General features: G+C 49.1%; 1 protein-coding gene across 2 annotated transcripts in view; it reads right to left on the reverse strand.

The window, feature by feature from the left end:
* SH2D4B (SH2 domain containing 4B) overlaps window positions 1–23,997 on the reverse strand; it is a 62,742-nt gene that overhangs the window by 15,363 nt on the left and 23,382 nt on the right. Inside the window, exons 4-5 of one of the 2 annotated variants that reach the window (XM_032595226.1) lie at window positions 18,879–19,095; window positions 16,491–16,618 (exon numbers count right to left, since the gene is read on the reverse strand). In XM_032595226.1, the coding sequence (XP_032451117.1) occupies window positions 16,491–16,618; window positions 18,879–19,095 (345 nt within the window). The remainder of the gene's footprint in view (window positions 1–16,490; window positions 16,619–18,878; window positions 19,096–23,997) is intronic. The other variant, XM_032595225.1, reaches the window with a different exon arrangement.

Consider the following 23,997-nt stretch of genomic DNA (forward strand, 5'->3'; position numbering starts at 1 on the left):
CTCTGTCTCTCTCTGTCCCAAAAATAAAATAAACGTTGAAAAAAAAGAAATAAGAAATGAAGCAAAGAGCTGATGGAGAAAATATTCAGGCGACAGATCACATCTGGTGGAAGGAGCAGGGGCTGCCCTGGGGACGAGCACACAGGTGCTTCCAGGATTGGTCGTGTCCCCGCTGCTGAAGCTCCCTTCATGCCCTTCACATCTGTACGTGCACACACCACGTATATTCAACATTGAATATTTTAAGTATTTAAATATCATTGCTCTGTACCTCCCCACACACTATGCTATGACATTCATTCAAAGTCGGTCAATGTCCTTTGAGGGATGGGGAGGTTATCACCTAGGAAAAAAAGGATCGCTAATGAGCTTTAAATGTCAGTGTTGGCTGTTTTGAGTCTCTAGAGCATGGTTCTCAACCCTGGCCCACTCTGACTGAGTCTTGTGTCAGTCACTTTGGGAACAACAAGCATCAGTCATGTTTACAATCTTCTCAGGTAATTCCAACTGGCAGCCAGGTTTGAGACTCGCCGAGCTAGAGTGTAAACAGTCTTGCAAGCCAGGATTGGCAAAAAGGTAAAAAGTGATTTTTACATTCTAGAAACTTCCTCTGTATTTAAAGTAATACTTGGAGGTCTGAACACAATTTAACTGACCTACTCTAGAGAGGACATGGGATAGGTCCTATGAGAAGTCTCTGCCAGATGGGAAAGAGCTTTTCCTGGGCTGGGGTGGGACAGAGGGGATGAAGGACTAAAGGGAGGGGCCCCACTCATGTTCCTGCACCCCACAGATATTGAGAAAGTAGAATATCCCCCCGTACCCCAATTTTGCCCACATAATAGAGCCACAATTAGGGCAGAATGATGTATTTGGAGACAGAAGAGCCTAATGATGATGTCTGCCAGCCTCCCCAAGTTCCTGTGAATCGTGGAGGGGACCAAGGACCTCTACCGCGTTCTGGTGTGGGATCTGGAACATGGGGCTAGAGCAACTCTCACATTTGGCTGCTGGCAATAGGGGCCGGATCAGCCTTCTGGAGAGCCACTGGTACCCCTAGTCAAATTAACTGCATGTATACCCTCTGGCCCAACAATTCCATTACTGAGATATATTCTAAAGAAATCGTCACACAGGTCCATAAGCATCTGGCGCCAAGAGACGTAACTGGTTCTTGGACTGATCTGTGGTGCTGGTAAGTTGGGGGCAATCAGGGTGTCCATGACTCAGAGTGGATGAGCAAAACCAGGTAGATTCACCCTGAGGAATACTGTGCAGCAATTAGAAATAACAGGCCAGAGACAGGAACAGCATGGCTCTCGTAACAGATGCTCGGTGAGACAGAGTGAGGAACAAGAATGATTTACCTCAGCTTTCAGGTAAATGTACTTAAGCACAGGGTAGGACAAGGTAGAATCTGTGATGGCAGCAACATCATTTTCCAATCTGTCCAAATCCCCAAATAAGAAGAAGCAGGACAAGTAAAGACGAAACCAAAAGTCCATGGGCTATGGTTACAACAGAACTAGGTAGCAAGGTGGTCCCATGAACCCCACATACAAACAGTGGTGGGAACAAATAGTCAACACAAGACCTTCACGATACCAGGTGTTTCCACAGGAAGAAGAGAGAAGCAAGAGTGACCAATGGACCCGAGAGCAGTCAACAGGAACTCACTGGAAAGCAGGAGGCTAACTTAAGAACAGCAGTCAAAACTTGGGAAGGATTTGCCTTCTGCAATCCTGGGGAAGTGCAAGAGGCCCATGGTGACACCCTCCAGAGCCACCTTCGACCACTGGGAGTGGCATAAAAATTGAGCCGGGTAGGGCAAAAGAAAAGAAAGAAGGAGAAAGTCCAGACCCATGTGGGGGGAGGGGAACAGAGCCGAGCTACTCCGGAGAGGCAAGCTGCCCTGTTTGTGAGCACTTCACAAAAATAATAGAACAGGAGGCTCTGGAGAGTCCAAAACAACTCTCCAGGCTCTTGTTTCACTTGAAATGTTCAGGCAAACTAATTTCACATAAAAACTAGCCACAGAAAAGCACCAAGGTCAACGCTACCATGAGAAAAAAAGAAAATAAAGAGCAGAGTAACCCCCCACGGGTGATATATATATACAATATATATACACGAACCGTTTGAACAGATACACAGTATTATCAGAGAGGCTGCTTATTGAGGAGGAATGGGAATGTGAGTGAAAAATAAAGGAGAGTAAGAAAATAAAACAATAAGGGACAGCCTTGTTCCTTTCCATAATGATCATAAACTGTGAGGACAAGAGAGGGAAGAGGGAGCCAGTGAAATGAACCTTTAGGACTTAGGGTTTTTTGAAAAATAATCGTCATTAAGAGTGTAGCCCAGGGGCGCCTGGGTGGCTCAGTCCATAAAGCATCAGACTTCAGCTCAGGTCATGATCTCCGGGTTGGTGAGCTCCAGCCCAGAGTCAGGCTGTGCACTGACAGCGCAGAGTCTGCTTGGGATTGCCTCTCTCTCCCTCTCTCTCTGCCCCTCCCCCATTTGCACACGCACGTTCGCTCTCTCTCTCTCTCTCCGTCCCTCCCTCTCTCAAAATAAATCAACTTAAAAAAAAAAAAAAGAGCAGAGCCCAGAAAAGAGGCAAGGTGACCCCCGAACTTAGGCTTTGGGGTGGACGGTCTTCACTAACAGCTAATTGATGTCAGTTGTTAAAATTCAGAAGCCCCAGCAAGAGTCAAGGTACAGCCAAGTCAAGTTTAGGGGATAATCAGCGCGGGGAAGGGGACCCCTAAAAGCAGAGAACGAAGTCCAGAGATGAGCAACCAACCACGGCCTTTCTTTGGCTTCCTCCCAAGCCACAAGCTGCCCTTACACTCAGACACTACTTGGGGGGAAGGAGTGATGTTGGAGAGACCCCGTGAGAAGGGAGAAGCAGAACTTTGAGTTTAAAACTAAGCTTGAATAGTTGCTAGAAAGTAACCGAGGTAAACTGAAAGAGACTCTTAAACCAGAGGAACCGGAAATTTTAAGGGTTTTTTTTCAGGCATTAGCAGAATGGAGGTCCTGACGAGGTAAGATCATTTCTAAAAAGAAGTAGGGGCACCTGGGTGGCTCAGTCTGTTGGGCGTCAGACAGCGGCTCAGGTCATGATCTCGCAGGTTGGTGAGTTTGAGCCCCGCATCCGGCTCTCTGCTGACAGCTCAGAGCCTGGAGCCTGCTTTGGATTCTGTGTCTCTCCCTCTCTCTGCCCCTCCCCTGCTTGCACTCTGCCTCTCTATCTCCCAAAAATAAATAAACATTAAAAAAAACTTTTTTTTAAAGAAGTAAACAAGAAGTTACACTTGTAGGTCTTTCCAGCAACAATTAAAAAGCTTGGTGGAGAGGTAAACATAAATCTATAGGTAGACCAGGGTTTCTCAACCTGGCACTGTTGACATTTTGAGCCAGATAAGGGTCTGCAGAATGCATTGTAGGATGTATAACAGCATCCCTGACCTCTACCTGCTAGATGCCAACAGCACCTTGCAGTTGTGACAACCAAATATGCCTTTAGACACTATCAGCTCTTCCCTGGGGCACAATCACCCCTGGTAAGTTGAGAACCACTGACATGGAGATAGACCCGACAGATCTCTCATTGACAATAACAACAAAAGTTAGAGCAAAATAGTCCAGGGCTCCTCTGGGCTTTGGGCGTCAAAGGCAACTACAGCGCCCTCTGCTGGACCTCGGCAGAAAAAGCCAGGGCCAAGGTCAGGGAACCTAAGCCTTCCAGGGCGGCTGCCCCCTGAAGGTTGAGAAGCTAGGAACGCAGGAGGGGAGGATGGCCAGCCAAGAAGTCAAGGCTTAAGGCAAGGCTTGCTATCCCTGTCCCAATACCCATTAATATCGCAGGCAGGCAGGCGTCTGCACCCAGCACCCCCCCGCGAGGTGCAGCCAACAGCTCCCGACTCCCTTCTTACTGCACAGAGCACGAATCCCCATGCATCCCCGTGCCTTCTTCCCCACGCCACCTAATCATCTCCCTGCATCCCATGCAGATGCTCTCAAACCTGCCAACAACTTCAAGTTGCTATCAAAATATTTATCTCACCGGTGCTAACTGTGGCAGCCCCAGGAAAGGGAAGGCACAGCTTCAAAAGACGCTCAGCTATAAGGGACCCAAAAATCCACATGTTAGCAAATTCTAAGGCCGGCCCGGGATTCAGTTCCCAGCCCCTCCTCCACCTCCATGCCCATTCCCTGAAATCATTAGCTCTGAATTGCACCTGGGTAACCAAATGAGCTCCTTTTATTTCTCTGTTAGGGTTTCTCTCTGGAAAGAAAGAAATGCAGGAGGGCCAGACACGACGGGTTTACTTTTTATGGGTCTCAATTTATCTGACGTGCATATTTCTTACAGCTTTCACTATAGCTACGCCTCACCGGCCGGCAACTCCTCCATGACGGGTTAGCTATTTCTCACTCATTTTTGTGACTTTCCTTTCTTATTGCCATACTTTCCGGACGGTATCATTAAAGAGGCTGGAATTGTTAAGCTCTTCATTCTCAACAGTTTCTTAAAGCATCCTAAAGCCACAGAGATTGTGATAAAGGAGCTAGCATGCCTTCATTTTTTATACCTCCAAATGAAATTTAACCATAGCGAACTGCTGAGACAAGGGTTTCAGCGGATGAGCTTATTGGTTCCAGATACAGCCATGCACAAGAGGCAGTATCCCACACCCATGACTGCCTGCTCTAAGCTGACATGCCAGGTTCAAATCACTAATGCCACTGTTGGTGACAGAGGTTTGCAACCACCCAGCAAAATGACCTCCCAAGCTGGCTACCCAAGGATCCTGTGTAGCACTAACTTCAACTGGAAGCATAAATCTATTATTTGATTCATGCCAGTCTTGCTGACCGGACGGACAGTTTCACTAGGACAGAGGACAGGTTTTTTTTCCTCTCTATGATAGACATCCATCAGTCTTGCCCACTCAGGACCAGTAGCCCTTCTTCTGGCAAGGGATCGTGGACCTTCTTTTAGAAAGCCACACCCTCTCATTCATGTCTATGCAGTTGCAGTGGGATGGACTCTCTCCCGTGCCAGGTATGGTCATGTGACTCAAGCCTAGCCAATCAGAGGTCTCATGCCTCTGACCATAGGGACTGGAGTCAGGAGTGAGCATGTGACCAAAGCAGACCCAACAAGGCGGGATATGGGGACTAGTATTCAGAGTATTGAGAGAAAACCATGCCCTGTGTCTCCTGGATTTCAAACTCAGCAAAAGCGGGCATGCAACCACAGGCTGATGCATTGCTTGGGAATGAAAACAACATGTAGAGCAACAGAGCTGAGAGATGGAGAAAGGCCAGGCCAACCTAAGCTCCCTGGATCAAGCAAAGCCTGAAGCTAGACATACCTTTGGATTTTTCAGTCATATAAGCAAATAAATCCTCTCTTTGATTCTATCAGTTTGATTTTTTTCTGTTACTTGCAAATGAATGTATGTTCTGTGAGGGCAGGGAAGTTGTCAGTTTCATTCACCACCATATGCTCTGTACTTAGCATGTGCCTAGCACACAACAGCAGTGTAATATTAACAATCAATAAATTAATTATGCAAATGCCTTACGCAGGGAGCCTGCCTCCTCGTGCCCCTGCCCAGGTAATTGGGTAATTCCAAACACTGACAATTCCCAGTTTCGCTCTATTTATTGCGTGAGGACTTTGCAGACTGTAGGAGACTTGGAGGGCACCCTTCAGGAATTCTGTGGGAGGGAGGCCTAGGAAACAGCAGACACTTGCCTCAGCCAAGAATAAGGCATGGCAGCTGAAACAGCTCACCCCACGACCCAGAGACGCTGGTGTCTCCTAACAGAAGAGCCATCTCTCCCTGCTCAAGGAGACATTCTGGACTGGGCAGGAACTAGCTCCCTGAGTACTGCATGCCCCACGGCAGTTACTTAACTGTGAAATGGCAACAAGGCTGTTTTGCATCACAGATCCGAGCATGGACCACTGGGGTTTGAACCCCACTGCCCCCCCTTACAAACAGTGGGCCTCATGCACGTGGCCTCCATTCTCTGTGCCTTAGCTTCCTTGTCTGTGAAACGAGGCTAATGCTAGCAGAAGCACACATGCGATGTTATAAGGCTTAAATAAATTAACGAATGTGAGCGAGAAGCCAGCACACTTTAAACACTGTGCACCTGCCTCACGGCCAGTATTACTAGTTCTTCCAGAGAGTTGTGGGAGGACTAAATGAAACACCGGCTGTTCCATGCTTACCTTGCCATAGCCCAGCACAAAGCAAAAACTTAATAAATGATCTGTTACAACATCAAAGCCAGCGTGACGCCACAGGGGAGGCTAACCAACCACACCCCTGTGGATAGCAACCAGTGCACTGCACACCTGAGGACCAGTACAAGGTGAAGTGCCCCCTCTCCAGGGGCGCCTGGGGGGCTCAGTCGGCTAAGCACTGACTCTTGGTTTCGGCTCAGGTTATGATCTCACGGTTCGTGAGTTCGAGCCCCGTGTCAGGCTCTGTGCTAACAGTGCAGAGCCTGCTTGGGATTCTCTCTCTCCCCCCAGCTCTCTCTCAAAATAAATAAACTTAAAAAAAAAAAGTGCCTCCTTTCCGGGGGTGCCACCAATCCAAGCGGGACTTTGGTGTGCTCCAGATGGACACAGCCCCATACGGCATACAGGGCTCGGAAGCAGAACCCAGGTTTCTGCCTCTCTGGTCGCCTCAGCCACATACCCTCATGCAAGACGAAGTCTGAACGTCTGCCCTGCAGCCCTGCCCCTGACCACCTCCTCACCCTGGAGAGAAGCCCCAAACACCCCAAATGCCCCCTTGCAGAGAAGCAAGGGGGTGGGGAGAGAAAACCCAAAGACCTCATCTCCCCCAAAAGGCAGTTTAACTAAAAAAGACTACTCCACTGAGTAGGACAAAGTTAACCAAAAATGGACTAGAGTTTATTTTTTCCCTACTACCCAGAAAGGAAAAGGAGGTGATGAGAAGTTCAGGATATGGGAGAAAATGTAGAAAAGCAAGGGAACTGCATTTTCTCTGGACGCTGACACCTACATCCCGACTGCACAAATGTTGGCAATGCCCCACTGTCTGCAAGGGCGGCACATTTGTGTCGATTACAGGAGAAACCATACGTTGATTGCGTATGCAAGCCATGCTGTTCTCCTCCAGGAAGCATTTCTAGGCTGTCGCAGGGGTAGGGGCTACCCTCCTGCCCTGTGCACCCCTGGAGGCTGGTGAGACAGAGTGTGAATCACAACACCCAAAAGCAGCATCCTGGTTTGAAATGAAACCTGTAAGCAAATGCTCGGGCATGTAAATCCATAAAGAACTTAATTACTAGACAGAAGGTAATTTGGGTCCGATAAACTTTTAATAATTAAGCATAAATATTAATGAATCTTCATTTCCAGAAAGTCTTCTCAACTACTATTGTAGTTGAGACTAGACTTGATTCTCCAGCAAATGCCAAAGCAACCGTTATTTGTTTCTCAGGTAAGCAGAGACAGAATAACTAACAGTGGGCACGTTAGGGGGGAAATGTCATGTGATCAGACCTAATCCCCATCAAACTGGACAATCCACAGGCTCGCTGTTTTGACCGAAGGGCTGTCTGGCCTCTGTTTACACACCCCAGCACTGGGTGCTCACGACTCCCAGAGACAGCTTATTCCGTCTCCGGACAGCTAAGTGCTGCAAAGTTCGCCAGACTGAATCAAAGTCAGCACCTTGCGCCTTTCACCATGTACTTCACATCCTGACCTTGAGGCCTTCAACAGGTTAGGGGACGTTGGTGGTTTCAAGACAGCAGCTGTGCCCCTCGCTCTAAATTTTCCTTCTCAACCGCACGCCTGCCCTCAGGAAAATGCACAGCTGATGCTCTGGGCTGAGCAGTGGCCGTGGGTGCCAGGGCTGGGATGAACTTGGGGTTGGAAACGGGTGAGAAACTAGATAGACTACAGAGCCTGGAGCAAAGAAAGTCCCAAAATAGCTTGCTGGAGTTGAAGAAGGGTCTAACCTATGATAGGCACTTCCCAGAGTTAGGAAGATAGGAGGGATCTTCTGGGAACACCAGAAATACGACGGGACTGTCAGAAGAATATTAAATCAATTACATCAACAGAAATCATGGTTTATTGTTACTCTGTGCTTTTTTTAAATCCCGAAAGAAAACAAAAATTCAGTCCTCTCAAATCCAACTAGATCCCCTAGCCCTGTCCCTGCCCACACATTTTAGTCACCCCCACCTGTGGATCAGAAAGTAAAGACGGCAGCAAAAGAGCCAAAATAAACGTGTGAGGTAGACAAGACACAAAAGGCCGAAATCAAAAACACAGAACGACAGACGGCCGGCCGAAAGGAAAGAGTTAAGACCTTGAAAATGCCATTTACAATCTACGCCTTCCCAAAGCGAAAATTAGCGTTGCTCTTCTTTGTAATTTTTTTTTCCTTTTTTGAGACTTTACAGCCAGCGCACAACCTTTTTTTGAAAGAAGGAAAAAGATCCCTTTATTTCTTAGTTGGAACAGCTTAAGCAAGAGCTTAAGAGGAAAGTAGGTCAACTGACCTACTTTTTTCCTCTTTGGAAATGTTTGCATTTGGGATCCGAGTTGGTGGAAAATTTCCATTCCACATTCTGCTGGGCAGAGGGGAGCTAGCAATCTAACTTTGACATGATGGATCTGTGACAAGCCAACCATCCTTCCAAATGACCCCGTGTGTTACCCTCACAGCTTTCAAAAAACATTGCAAGAGGGGGATCATGTCCATAACGTAAGAAAATCCAGACTTTCGCTTTTTGGGGGTGGGAAGGCTAAACAGGTATCGTCTTCCTTTTAAGCACAGTCATTTGATGTCATCTTTTTCTTCACTTCCTTGACAGCAGAAGCATCGCCTCAGGGTGTGAGGCCACCATTTACATATTCAAATCATGATATGCATCTCCAAAGGCTACCGTGTTTATTTATTCCAGGTGACAAATGGAAGCATTTCTTGTATGCCAGGAATGTTCTAAACACTTTATAAATATTATAACTTAATCCTCATAACACAACTACAAAGTGGATATTACTACTTTCTGCACCTGCCAGTGTCTTCGGCTATTCCAAGCTTAGCATGGATTTCGTGTCTGGGTCCACAGCTGCCCAAGTCCCTCATTCTGGCTGCAGGTTCCAAACCTCACCACGGTTCCCTGTCCTCCCACGGATCTTGGACAGCAAGGATGGGGCCTGGGCTGGTTCACTCTCTCCATCTCGGCCCCAGAAAAGCTAGCTTCTGAGAGGGATCCCAAAGGCCAAACAGGGCATTGCCAGATTTCCCTCCAGCTGGGCCAGGAGACCAGTGGCATCTCCACTCCACAAGGTCACAGAACGAGCAGGCGTGAGATTTAAAAATAAAGAACCCGGGCAGCATCCAAAAGAGGTTCAAATGAATATACAGTAAGGGATAGGGAATCCAGAGGGAACACTTCTAGGCCCCGATCTCCCTCCCTGGGTAACAGTATATTTAAGGGACCGCCAAAATGGAGTAGGAAAGGCCAGGATCCAGAAGCCCTACAGCTCCTGTGATTCCTGCTGGGTGACAGGGGTTGGTTTCTCAAGCTCTCTGGGCCTCAGTATGGTCACCTGTAAAAAGTGAACCATGACTGGGTCAAGAGCAGTTGAGAGCGCCTGTGAGACGGTGCACATCCACCCCCCCCCCACTCCCATATGTCTAAACAGCCACATGCAACCATCATGCTGGAGGGATCGCCGATGATCAGCGCTGGTCAGCCAACCAAGTCCTTCCATACAGCTCAGAGAAGAAGGGACCTCCCAGCGCATGCAGTTGGAGGAACTGAGTCTACGCTCCATTCCCACTCGGCCTCTGCCTTCCAGGCACAATCCTTCCCACCTCACAGAGGGCTGCCTCCCTGCAGGACACCTGGTGGGTCTGCCTTTCGGCTGCAGGACTCCTGAAAACCATCCAGAAGGGGTCACCACTGCCTGTGCCTCGGCTCCTGGACCAGTAACGCCACCAGCAATAGAGAAATGAGGAAGGGGAAGAAGCCAACAGTCTTGGGAAGAACACCCTTCATCCTCAGCCCGCAGACTCCTAAGCGCCCACTAGTGGCCAGCCCCGTGCCCTGGCCATAGTTTCCAATGCTCCCAACCACCAGAGAAAGCTCTGGAGCCTCAGCAGGAGCAGAGCCCATGGTCCTCGCGTGATGCCAGCAAAACATGCGCTCAGAATCACATTGTATCCCAGACACAAAGGACAGAAAGCGTAAAGGTCCCCATTCTCCCATTCGGTGAGTCCACTAGCCATCCAGACTGCCCGGTGGTAAGCTGTAGCCACCAAAAAGTTCTTTCTTGTACCGAAGTGGAACGTATCTCTTCCAAACGCTTAGCCCCCAGCTCTGGTCGTATCCCCTTTAATAATCTCCTCCTCTCAAGACAGAACTTGAGATCAAGAAGTGGCGGCTCTGTTCCCCCATCCATCCCACACCACAGGTTCTCTTTCCCAAGACCGACATTCCCCCAGGTAATCACTACACGTGACAATGACTTCTATTTCCTTCCCTTCCTTCAAATACATTTGGAAGCGTTGTAATCAAGAGCAAGATAGGGGCGCCTGGATGGCTCCGTTGGCTAAGCATCCGACTTCAGCTCAGGTCATGATCTCACAGCTCATGAGTTCAAGCCACGAGTTGGGCTCTGCGCTGACAGCTCCGAGCCTGGAGCCTGCTTGGGATTCTGTGTCTTCCTCTCTCTCTGCCCCTCCCCCACTGCTAGCTCGCGCGCGCTCTCTCTCTCTCTCTCAAAAAATAGACATTAAAAAAAAAAAAAAAAAAGATCAAGGTGAACAAGGAGTCTAAAGGTTTGGGCCCATCCTAGAACCCTGCAGCCCTGGGAGTCACAATGTGGAAAGGTAGGAAGCAGTGCCCGTTCCACTGGGTAGCTCAAGCTTTGCGTGGAAAGCCACCCCCAACTGCTGGGCACCCTGCAGACTGCACCTGGGGAATACCTCCTCCCCGGTGAAGGTCAGAAAAGCCATGACAGTAACACCCCACCCGCATGCAGGTGAGGCTGTGTTCAAGGTCCGCCCCCAGGCCCGAGAAGGGTCTTGTGGGAGTAGTTTGCCAAACCAACTACATCAGCCACTGCGATTCCCCACCAAGTCCTAAGGTCAACCTGCAAGACGCCAGCGGGCGGCCGCCAAGACAATACACCGTGGCTCACGTTGTGACTGTTTTCCTACAAGTAAAGCACAGAAAGAGAAATGGGGTCTGACTGAGCCAATGTTCAGACAGAGGATGTTCTTAATAATTTTAGATACATGTTGAAGTCCAAAAATAGATTTTTTTCCTCCAAGCCAAGCTCATATGCAGTAGCTTTTCTCAGGAGTATTTTTGTATAACTACAAGGCTCTCTTACAACCCTGGAACATAACAATGAACGAAGGAGAACCAAGGAATAACTTTACCACTTTCTCTTTTTAACAGAGGAGACTATTGAGAAACCCTTGGTCCCAACAGGAAGCCAGTTCTCCTCCCCTCCCTTCTTGTTCTGAGTCCTCTCCCAACCCCCTGCCTCCATATACACTCTGTTTCCCAGAGGGGGTGGGGTCTCTGGTGGCCCACCTCAGACTCGGAGAGACATCAGCACTCACACCGATCGGGCTCGTTATGGCGGACAAAGCACATTTGTTGGCTTCTCCTCCTAAGTCCCGTGAAATCGATGTGAAAATCCCAATTTCATAGATGGGCATTTAAAGGACATACCCAGGGGCTGTTGGGTGGCTCAGTCGGTTAAGCGTCCGACTTCAGCTCAGGTCGTGATCTCACGGTTTTTGAGTTCCAGCCCCGCGTCAGGCTCCGTGCTGACAGCTCAGAGCCTGGAGCCTGCTTCAGATTCTGTGTCTCCCTCTCTCTCTGCCCCTCTTCCTTTCATGCTCTGTCTCTCTTTCTTTCTCAAAAAAAAACATTTAAAAAATAATAAATAAATAAATACATAAATAAATAAATAAATAAATAAATAAATAAAGGACACACCCAAGGTCACAGAGCTGCTAGGTTCTAGAGTGGGCCCCATAGCTTCAGACTCCTTGTCCACATTGCTCTTTGGACTGTATACCCCACAACACAACCGGATGTGTTTGGGGGAAGGGAAGGAACTAGAAATCACGGTGGTCATTTTTAACCTGCATCTAAAACCCAGCTAAATTAACTAGGACTGTTCTACCCAGAAAAGAAAAGACTTATATTGGGATTGTAACAGATGACATTATTGACTCAAATTCTCCTCCCCTCCTTGTCTTCCTCACAGGAAAGAAGTAGAATATATTTTTCCACCCCTGAACCCTGGGACATAACGTGGCCAATGGTGTGAGATGAGGGCAATAGCGTCCTGCTTCAAAGACTAGATTCACAAGCCAAGAATGCCACTTGGTCTCTGGTCCCTGAGAAGAGCGTGCGTGGGCCAGCCTGCCGGTCCCCAGGAGGAGCATGGGAGATACAGGGAGCAGAGCCGCCCCCGCTAAGATGTCTGCCAAGACCAGTTGAAGGCAGGGCCCCCAGCCAACCTGGGGCAAAGTCTCCCTAACAATTAAATGGGTGCAGGCTGTCTGGGCACACTATGGTCAGTAGCTCCATCTCTGGAAGGTTTGGTACGGGGGAGGCTCTCAGAGATGCTGTCAGGAAATGCCTACATTGGGGCAGAAGTTGGACCATACCAGTCGTTCCAGGCTTTGGGATTTTAGGTATGAGCAAAGGTACTCTCAAGAGTTTGGAAACCAGCATGGGGCTGCTACATTTTTTACTCTTCTGAGCAAAGGCAATATATAAAAATAACTACTGTTTACTGTCACCACCAATTCATAAAAGATGATGGAACATTTGAACACTGAAACTGAGGAAAGGCTATCATCTTAGAACATGACTCAGCCCTCTCCAAGCAAAGGCGGTCGGCCACCCTCCATACATGAGCCTTTTTCTTCCATTCTGTCACAGATCAAATAAAAACTCTGTCACTAAATAGCTCCGGTCTGTGTATTAGCAACTTTCTCACATACTTTATGATAGAACTGTCAAAAGAACATGAAATCAGTTACATAAATTACGAGACCTAAATCATGGCTCTGTTTGTCCTGTGACAATATAAAAATTACGTTTTTTCCATCAGGAGAGAAAATAAAGCTAGAGATCAATTGGAGTCCCTGTGTCATGCCTTCTCTGCTGGCTGCCACCAGCATGCAGGGCCCCTGCAAAGCCCCATCTCCACAGAACTCCTGAGCTGCACTACACAGGTGCCTGAGACGCTACCGTTGTGTTTCCATGATCCCAATGGATAAATGAAAAGGAAAACAATGATTCAAGCTCTCTTAGGGCTACAGGGACACAAAACTGGGAGTGACAGGCAGGGCATCCCCCAGGACCGGCTTCGAGGACGTGTCGCTCAGTCACCTGTGAATGTTGACTCCCTTCTTTCTGGGCCATAAAGAGCCTCTCCATCCTTCTGTTGGATAAGTGGAGGCCTGGAGAAGGAAGGCATCTACAAGCAGATGGCTCTAGCTTAACCTCACTCATCAGACCCTGAGGGGACCCACACACCCACCAGGCCCAGTGCACAGAAGCAATGGCTGTTCATGGGGACCAGAAAGACTGGGATCTAAACTGACACTTTACTTCCACCTTCTTCTATTCTTTCTATGGACACTTACTATGGCAGGCATCCAGGGAAAATGAATAAGGTCCTTAGTTTCACAGGCTTTTGTTAAGGGAGGAGAATACACAAAAGCAAACAACAAGATAAATATCAATTGGGTGAGCACTCTTTTTTTTTAATGTTTATTTATTTTTCTGAGAGAGACAGAGAGGGGGAGAGGGAGACCGAGAATCTGTGCCAACAAAGCAGAGCCCGACATGGGGCTCAGACTCACAAATAGTGAGATCATGACCTAAGCTGAAATCAAGAGTCAGACGCTTAACTGACTGAGCCACCCAGGAGTCCCGAGTGAGCACTCTTAAAGAGATAAGTGTAGTAAAGTGAGAGAAATTGACAAAGGCTGCTCTAGGTAAGGATTCAGGAAAGGGCCTTTTGGGAAAAGGGGATATTTGAGATGAGAAATAAGAATGCATCATCCATGCAAAAAAAGCTAGGAAACGAGCAATACCAAATAGATTAAAAGCAAGTGCAAAGGGCCTGGGGTAGAAAATGGCTTGTCTGAAGAAGAAAAATGCCAGAGCTGTGGAAGCAAGGTGGACAAGGGGAGAATTGTGGTATAAGGCTGAATCAGGAAGCAAGACCCATCATCTGGGGACCTGCAGGCCCCAGCATGAAGTTTGAAGTTCACTGCAAGCATAAAGGGAAGTAAGCAGTGGGTATTAAGCAGGGGAGTGACAGGATCTGACTTATATTTAAAATATTCTCAGGACGCTGTGTGAATGATAAATTGTAGAGGGGTCAGAGTGAAACAGGCAGACCACTGAAGATACTCTTGCATGAACTGGATGGTGCCTCTGTGACCTTTATGACCTGGGACAGTCCCTGAAAAATGCTACAGTTCACCCCATCTGTAATGTTGTGACTGCCTATACTTAGGAGTTCACAAGCTCTTTAGGCTCTTGAAGATGGGGATGAAGGCGTACGTGGCCTTGCTCGCCCCTGCGTGATGTCTGCTTGATTTCACTCCAGCTGCCTTTCCTGGAGCTGGAGCCATGCCCACAGCTTGCCTGTGAGGGCCTCCCTAGTAGCCCTTGAGATCCCACGGTCTCTATTGCCCATCATGACACTGGGGTCATGTCTACATCCGGATGGAATTGAGAACACATGGAAGCTGGCCAGGAAGCAGGTTGGCAATTCACACCGCAAGAGGGCACACAGGCCAAGGGGAGGTTGGCCAAGCTCCCAGGATGCAGGCAGAAGTGCAACAAAGGCAGGTAAGGGTCTGACGGATGCTAACTGTGGCAGGTGAGATCAATTCTGACCAGAGGCGCCCTCAGGCAAACCTCGGCTCAGTGCTGACAAGGGAGGGAAGACTCGGGGAGCAAGGCCAGGAGACAACTCATCCAGAGAAACCTGACAGTCTGGCCAGGCTGCTGGAGAATAAGAGACCACATGGAGCAGAGAGATGTCTCGGTCTAGTCTATCCCGGATAAGCCAGCACCCAGGAGACCAGCCTGCTGTCTGGGGACACACAAGCAAGCTCAGCTCAGATCATCTGAGCCTGGCCCATTCCAGAAGAACTGCCTAGTTGATTCAGAAACTTATGAATAAATTGGGGTGCCTGGGTGGCTCATTCGGTTAAGCATCCGACTTCGGCTCAGGTCACGATCTCATGGCTTATGGGTTCCAGCCCAGCATCGGGCTCTGTGCTAACAGTTCAGAGGCTGAAGCCTGTTTCAGATTCTGTCTCCCTCTCTCTCTCTGTCCCTCCACTACTTGTGCGCTCTCTCTCTCAAAAATAAACAAACATTTAAAAAAAGTATGAATAAATAATAAATGCTTATTTGTTTTCAACTACTGAGTTTTGGGGTGATTTGTTATGTAGCAACAGCTAACTGATACAGAAGAGTCTGATGGCCAGTAGCCACTCTTATTTCACTGTAGCAAGTCTCTGCTGAAATCACAATCCTGTTTCCCTGTCTGAGGCCTCTACAGGTTCAGATCACTGGACGGGGTCATGAGCTTGAGATGTGTTCTTGAACCTTACAAGTCTGTTGGTGACATTATGAAAATGTCCTCCCTGACCTGGACCTGTCTCCTTATCTGTAAAATGAAGAATGAGACACTTCCAGGGAGGCTTCCAGCTCTCATGTTCTATGCTTGGGTGACCCTGACCTCTTCATTCAGCCATTCTGTCATCCCAGCAACAAGTACTTGTTCAGAGCCTGCTGTGTGCCAGCCTATGGCCGGGATCTGGGATGCAGGCTTAGACAACGAGATGTGGACCCTGCCTACCAGGAGCTCACGGTGCAGTGAGAGCTCACGGAGAGCTCACGCTTGGGTGTATAGAGAAGACACCTCTGAGGAGGCCCCGATGGTCAAGGAGTCTGTGAGTGAAAGCAGTGAGCAAGATCGTGGTCATCCCTCCCCAGCAGAGAGAGGGGAACGCACATTAGAAATCCCTGGTGCCTTCCGTGTCCTGGACCCCTGCTCGTACATGTCTGCCTTGGTCCCTGAGGGCCTTGATGAAGGCCACTCAGTAATTCAGCTCAGGCCCTGGGGAAATCACAACCTGTGGCTTGAACGCAGCACATTCAATGAGCAAACAGAGGACAGCCACGGGACCTCTCTCCACTCCACTCTCACCCAGGCGACGCAGGACAGCCAATCCTTAACCCCGGGAGACTGGCCAGTCTTTGTGGGGGTAGTGTGAAAGTAGCAGAGTCCAAAGTCCTCCACTAGCCCTGATGACCGCAGTCCTTCAGGACCTCCTGCCAACCCCAGAGAGAGGTGGACACATGGAAATTATCCACCCCAGGGGCCCAGAAAGCCATCCTACCATGGAACCAGGGGGCGATGGATTTGGTGTTCCTCTCAAAGCCGGCTCGGCGAGGCAGCTGCTCCTCCTTAAACCAGCGGACTATGACTTCCCTGGAGACAGGTCTCCGTGGGCGCTCCCAAGTCCTGCTGAGAAGACAGCAGGGATGTGGAAAGTCAGGGAGGGAGGGGGAGGGGACCAGAAGAGCGGGGAGAAGGAGGAGGAGGGGAGAGGAGGGGAGAGGAGGGGGGGCCGCTATGAGATGAATAAGCACGATGCCCACACTCATGCCTGTGGAGACAATTAAATGAGTCCAGGTGCTTAAAGGCACTTGCAGATTATAACGTACCAACTGTTATTACTTTTCCCCAAAGAGAACTGCTGTCACTTGGTTCGAAAAAAAGCCACACAGGTGGGAATGGAAAAGAGGACAGGAGGAGATGTCTGAGAGAAAGAAAAGGCATTTTCCCGGCCGCTCATAGGCCTCCCACCTGTGGCCGCCGTGTGTCAGATGAGTGTCTACAAGGCTATTCTTGAAGGGTACTGTTGGTAATAACCAAAGATTTCAAACAACTCTAATGTCTACCAGTAGTTTTTGATAATTAACTTCTAGCACATCTATGGAGTAGAATACGATGTAACTATAAAAAAGGAAACTAGGAGCACGTGGGTGGCTGAGTGGGTTAAGGGTCTGACTCTCGCTTCTGGCTCAGATCATGATCCCAGGGTCACAGGATCAAGCCCTACATCGGATCTGCACTGACAGAATGGAGCCTACTTGGGATTCTCTCCCTCCCTCTCTCTGTGTCCCTCCCTCATCATGCTCTCTCTCTCTCTCTCTCTGTCTCTCTCACTGAAAGAAAGAAAGAAAGAAAGAAAGAAAGAAAGAAAGAAAGAAAGAAAGAAAACTAAATAGGGGCACTGGATGGCTCAGTCAGGGGAGCATGTGACTCTTCATCTCCAGGTTGTGAGTTTGAGCCCCATGTTGGGTGTAGAGATTACTTAAAAATATTTTTAAAAAAAGAAAACTAGGGGCGCCTGGGTGGCGCAGTCGGTTAAGCGTCCGACTTCAGCCAGGTCACGATCTCGCGGTCCGGTCCGTGAGTTCGAGCCCCGCGTCGGGCTCTGGGCTGATGGCTCAGAGCCTGGAGCCTGTTTCCGGTTCTGTGTCTCCCTCTCTGCCCCTCCCCCATTCATGCTCTGTCTCTCTCTGTCCCAAAAATAAATAAACGTTGAAAAAAAATTTAAAAAAAAAAAAAAAAAAAAAAAAAAAAAAAAAAGAAAAATAAAAAAAAAAAAAAGAAAAGAAAAGAATTGATGTGAAAAGCAGAGCCATGTATACAGCATGCAACCTTTTCTTATAAAAAAAAAGAGAGAGAGACTGGGCTAGGACTTTTTACGACTTTTCACGTCAGCAACTACACGACAGAAGTGGGCAGGCACACATAAACTAAGAACAGTGCTCCCACCCACGGGGCACGGGAAAACCAAGTAGGTGGAGGCAGGAATGGAAGTCTGTCTTTTTCCATATTTCTTTTTAAACTTCCTGGTTTGTGAATCATAAATGACAAGGGAGGGAGGGAGGAAGGAAAGGAAGGAAAGGAGAAATGCAGACGTGGTCAGATCTCCCTAGACGGCAGGGAGAGGGAGAAGGGGGTTATGAATAATCCTAAATCCCAATTAAAGCAAAACTCAGACAAGCCACTGTCATTTGGGAGTGAATGGACTGTCCTGCAAGTTAATTGTGGTTCGGGGAAGCAGCACTCACTGTCCACCCTCACCGGGGCAGGAGCTGCTCAGCAGTGATGGACGTGCGGGGACCAACCTCGGGGCTGGTCTAAGGAGACGCTCCAGGCAACCTCTTGACCGTGGGTCTGGCGAGCATGGGCAGTCACTTAAGTGTCCTTGCCAAAGCACTCCTGAGATGACCCCCCTGCACTCAAGCACACTCACCTGCAAACCCAGTATCAGAACCCAGGATGCACCAGCGCCACCTGCGGTTAGAAACAGCAGCCAACACTGGTTTCCAAGCTGCTGGACCATATTTAACCCATTTGAGGTCTTATATTACAAGTTCTTAACCCGGTATCTGTAGACCCTGAAGAGCTTGAAATTATATGCAGACATTTTGGGGTATGTTCATATGCACATTTTGGAAGCAAGACTGTACACAGCTTTCTTTAGATTCTCAAAGGAATCCTAGACCCAAAATGTTAAGACTCCCAGAACTCCGGGGCTACTAGAAATCTCCGACCAGACTCCTCACTGTCCCCTCCTGCCCCATTATGCAGACTGAGACACTGAGGCCCATAGCGGGGAAATGACTAGCTCCAAATTTCACAGCAGTTGGAGCAGAGACAGGACTGGATCCTCCAGCCACACTGCATTTGCAGAGTCCCCCAGACCCACCTGACAGGTACGGCAAGGGGTGGCGGTGGCCCTGGGCCGGGAAGGTGGTGGTCAAGTCTGGCCTCCTGCTCCTGGCTCTGGCCAAGCTCTTGGAACATGGAGCTGAGGCCAGCGACGGTGCCCTTCTGGATGGCACGGAGTGAGTGGCGCCGGTACTCGTCCCTGGCGCGCTGGGCTCTGCGACTCCTCTCTTCATCAGCAGCCTTGGACCGGCGCACTGCAAGGGGGTAGAGAGTATGTTTACCCAGACCCGCAGCCCAGGCTGTACACTGAGCAAGTCAGGACTGGGCCCAGAGCCCTGGGAGTCACCCAGAGTCCCACGATTCACCTGGATTCACCCACATGGGCTGCATGGAGGTTCAGAGCTTGGAAACGGCAGGGCAGGCCCAGCCCTGGCCAGCAGCCCAGAGCTTGCCTGTCCCTGTGGAGGTAGAAACACTCGTGACACTTCAGGGTCATCTGCCTGTTCCTATGGCTCTGTTCCAGAACAAGCAAGCAAACTTTGGATGGAAATATACATCTCTCTACATATTTCCTTCCGGGAGTACCCTGCTTAGAGCAGCTTCTCAAACCATGTGCCCACCTGCCTAGCCTCAAGGGCACCTGTCAAGGTGGTCAGCATCTCCAAATAGCACTACCATCACCCACATTGATTGTAGCTTTCTCTGTGCCAAGCCCTGGGTTCTATGCTTTGCCTGCGATATCTCATTATAGACACTTCCCCCAACCACCCAGGGAAGGGGGCCCATCACAATTTCTACACCAGAAACCCAGCCTCCACGGCACCTGGGTGGCTCAGCCGGTGAAGCAGCCGACTTCAGCTCAGGTCGTGATCTCACGGTTCATGAGCTCAAGCCCCACGTCGGGCTCTGTGCTGACAGCTCAGAGCCTGGAGCCTGTTTCAGATTCTGTGTCTCCTTCTCTCTCTGCCCCTCCCCCGCTCATGCTAGGACAGTAACTTGCCGGGCTTGGCCATTGACCCAGCCCAGAACCATCCTTTCTGCTACCACAGGGTGAGTTGTTAGAAACACTGGCATCCCGGTCCTGGTGCCCCTTCTCTGGTTTGCAGTGGCCTTGACAGCTGACGAGTGTTTTGGCGAGAAGATCCTCTGGGAGCTCTGTCACTCCCAGAGGCCCCTCTCTCCAGCCTTCCAGGCTTTTGTGTTCCTCCAGGCAGGGCCCTGTCTCAGCCAAGTGGCCTTGGAAAGACATCTGTGTGTTGCTGCTTCTAACACTCACAAGGGAGTCCTAGAGCTGGGCAAATGCCAAGAGAGGGAACAAAACCAGTTGGAGGCAAGGTCTGGAATTCAAGCTAATTCTTTTGTAGTCTGAATGCATCCTGTCAGGTCCCTATCTGCCTCTAACATCTAGTTCTTTCTGCAGAGAACTCTTAGGGCTGGCCGTGTCCTAATTGTGCATGACTGGTAATTGAGTGGGCCTGAGAAGGTCACCTTCCCCTCCTAGAGTAAAATCTTACCCATAATCTACTTCTATTCCAATCATTCCACGCATGTGTAGCCAACACCTACAACCTGCCAATGTCAGAGAACTGTGTTCTGTTAGTGCCTGGAGGACACAAGACAAATAAGCCCTTGTCCTGAAAGGCAGCACTTCTAAATTTGTCTCTCAACTTGTCAAAGACCCTTTCTTGAAATAAAACGTTACCCCAGGGGCGCCTGGGTGGCTCAGTCTGTTGAGCGTCCAACTTCAGCTCGGGTCACGATCTCGCGGTTTGTGAGTTCGAACCCCATGTCGGGCTCTGTGCTGACGGCTCGGAGCCTGGAGCCTGCTTCCGATTCTGTGTCTCCCCCTCTCTCTGCCCCTCCCCAGCTCGCGCTCTGTCTCTCACTGTCTATCAAAAATAAATAAATGTCAAAAAAAAAAAAAAAAACACAAAAACAACGTTGCCCCAGATCCGAAGAAGGGCACATCAAGTCTGTCTGTCTCTCAGAAGGTATTTATGGAAGTGGAGATCACATGCAGAGGATCCAGTAGGCCAAGTCCCATAAGGTCAGGTGGGGAATTTCTTCTGCTCTACTCATGGCTATCGTCCAGTGCCTACAATACATACGTGCCAGCCAACAGACAATGCCTATTCTTGGCCGACTGTCTCCAGTTAAGGATTTAACTCTGAGCTGGGTGCAGACATAACAGAGACCGGACCCTCAAGGTGCTACCTGGGAAAACAAGATAAATATCTCTAACACAATGAAGTCTGGGACAAATAAAGCATTGTCAGGGTTTAGGGACAACAGCGCTCATATTCTGTGAGAAAGCCAACAGCCATCACAGGAGAGGAAGCATCTGGGAAGATCAACAGGAGTTTTCCAGAGAAAGAAGCCATCCCAGGGAGAATCCTAGGTTTGGTGCCCAGCTGGCTCATCTGTAAGTTCCGGATACCAGGAACACCATGATGCCTGCCTTGCATTGCCGTGGGAGGGTCAAACAAGGCCAGGGTGCCCAGGCGTGGGCTTTGCAGCCACTAGCCAGCAAAAGAAACACAGACAGTGGTGCCCTACAAAAGCCAGCGACCTTTGAGAGCTTACAGCCCCACACAGACAGCGACACTCAGTGACAGACAAGTTGCAGAAGGAAGTCATAGGCAACCTAGGAAGATGGGCTTTTGGGACTCAGCCAGGTGAGGCCCAGAGCCATTCGACACACAGAGACTAAAGTCAGCCTCCTAAGGGCCAGCTCAAGCCTGCCATTGTCTTCCTCAAAGCCTTCAGGGGCTCCCACTGGACACAGGATAAAGGACAAATTCCCCTCCCCAGCCCTTAAGAAGTGTCCCGCCTGCCCCACTTTCTTTCCCAGCCTGATGGTTTCTGAGATCCTCCCCATTCTTCACTGGGCTGCACTGGGCTTCCCATGCTCTGCAGACTATGTCCTGCTCGGCTGTGCTCAGCCAGCTCAGACCAACTGTGATGAACACACAGCCAGGGCAGCACAGAAAGGCCGAGGCACTGACAGCTCTCAGGGGCGAAGATGTGGCCAAAGCCACAAGCAGGAAGCAAGTGGGAGCTCTGCCTTGGCCTTGGCAAAGCCAACCCTGGGCAACAAGAAAAGGGATTATGGAAAAGGGACCGGAGTGGAGTCACACAGGGTCAAGGGCAGCTCCAAAACAACTTTCTTGGTTTGTTTTATTTTTTCTCTCCTTACGTTCCTGTTTTGTCTTTGAGATATAATTGACCTATAACAATGAGTGTGTTTAAGGCATACAACGTGCTGATTTGACACATTTATCTATTGTAATTGTAATGATGGCCACGATACCGTTAGCTAACCCCTCCAACACCTCTCATAATCATTTCTTTCTTGTGGTCAGAACATTCCAGATCTAGTCTCTTAGCAGCTCTCACGTGTATAACACAGCACTGTTCATTGGAGCTGCTGTGCTGTGCACTAGATCTCCAGAACTTACTCATCTTCTAGGTGCCAGTTTGTACCCTTTCACCATCATCTCCCCCAGTCCTTGCCCCCTCCCAGCCAGCCCCTGGTAACCATCATTCTAGTTGTTTCTAGGAGTTTCGCTTTTTTTGATTCAACACATAAGTGATACCATCATGTAGTATTTGTCTTTCTCTGTCTGACTAATCTCTCTTAGCATATTATCCTCAAGGTCCAACCATGTTGTTGCAAATGGCAAGATTTCCTTCTTTCTTATGGATAGTATTTCTGTGTGTGTGTGTGTGTGTGTGTGTGTAGACACAATATGTATACACACACTCTCTGTGTGTACACACACACACACACACACACACACGTTCTTTATCCACTCTTCCATTGATAGACACTTGGATTGTTTCCATATCCTGGCTATTGTGAGTAATGATGCAATAAACATGGGAGTGCAGGTATCTCTTCAACAGCTTGTTTTCATTTCCTTTGGATGTACACCCAGAAGTGGGATTGCTGGATCATGGGGTATTTCTATTTTTAAGTGTCTGAGGAAGTTCACTGTTCTCCACAGTGGCTGCACCAATTTATATTCCCACCAACGGCATACACCGGTTCCCTTTTCTGCACATCTTTGGCACGCTCCATCTGGCTTCCCTAAGAAAATTCCAGAACGGCCCCGGGCCTCAGTTTCCACCTCTGTCAAAATGAGAACGACACGAACGTCTGCCTCACGGAGTTGTCATGGAGAGTAAATGAAACATATAAAAACACTATAAACTATGAAGTGTCCTGGAAAAGCGATGTCTGACTAAATCAGGCCCCTGGCTTTGATCCTTTCTTCAAATCTCTCGAAGCCTGAGTCTGGAGCCAGGGTGCCTAGATTCAGATCCCAGCTTCACTTACCAGCTGTGTGACGCAGGACCAGTTACTTAATCGCCCTGGGCCTGCATTCCGTCATAAGTTAAACGGAGATAATAACAGTCCCTACCTCATAACGTTGTCATGAGGATCCAGAGAGCTCATAAGGTAAGCCACTTAAAACCATGTCAGGTACATATTAAGCACTATGGTTAAGTATTAGCTAAAATGTTTCTTTTCATCAGCCCCGGAATTGCCAGGTCCAAAACCGAGTTCCTGGCCAGTCCAGGAGGGGGCACCCTTGCTGGCCGATCATGGGGAATCCTCTCTGGGTCAAGCAGCTTACCCTAAATTCCACTTTGAACTCCTGAGGGATTGCTTCAGTTCCTTCTCAGAATCAGGAATGAATTCAGACTGTATCCCAGGAATCTGCCACAGAAAACCCTCAGCCAGAACCCACGGGGTATTTTTCTTCTAACCCAGTGAAAATAACTCAAACTCACATGAGGAGCCACAGGCATTTTCTGCCCTGAGCCAGCAAGTATCAGACTCTCCCCGTGGCCTGGCAGACCCACTGCAGAGGTGAGGACCCGCACCAAGACACCTGCTTCTTCCTCCCACAGCCCATGTCCCAGCCGAAGGTGACACCCCATGGGCCTGGCCAACAGGCACTGCGAGGCCTGCTCCACACACAGAACAAAGGGTGACCATGGCCATTCTTACTTCCAAGGTAAGATCCATGGTCTCCTTTCTCCTCCTGCTAATGGGAAACTGAGGTTCATGTCACAGTAACACTGTATGGATGGCTGGAACAGTGTGAAAACACTGAGGACTTCAGGAGAAAGGCTGAATCGAGGCATCA

This window comes from Lynx canadensis, chromosome D2, assembly GCF_007474595.2.
Source record: "Lynx canadensis isolate LIC74 chromosome D2, mLynCan4.pri.v2, whole genome shotgun sequence".
NCBI classification, from domain to species: Eukaryota; Metazoa; Chordata; class Mammalia; order Carnivora; family Felidae; genus Lynx; species Lynx canadensis.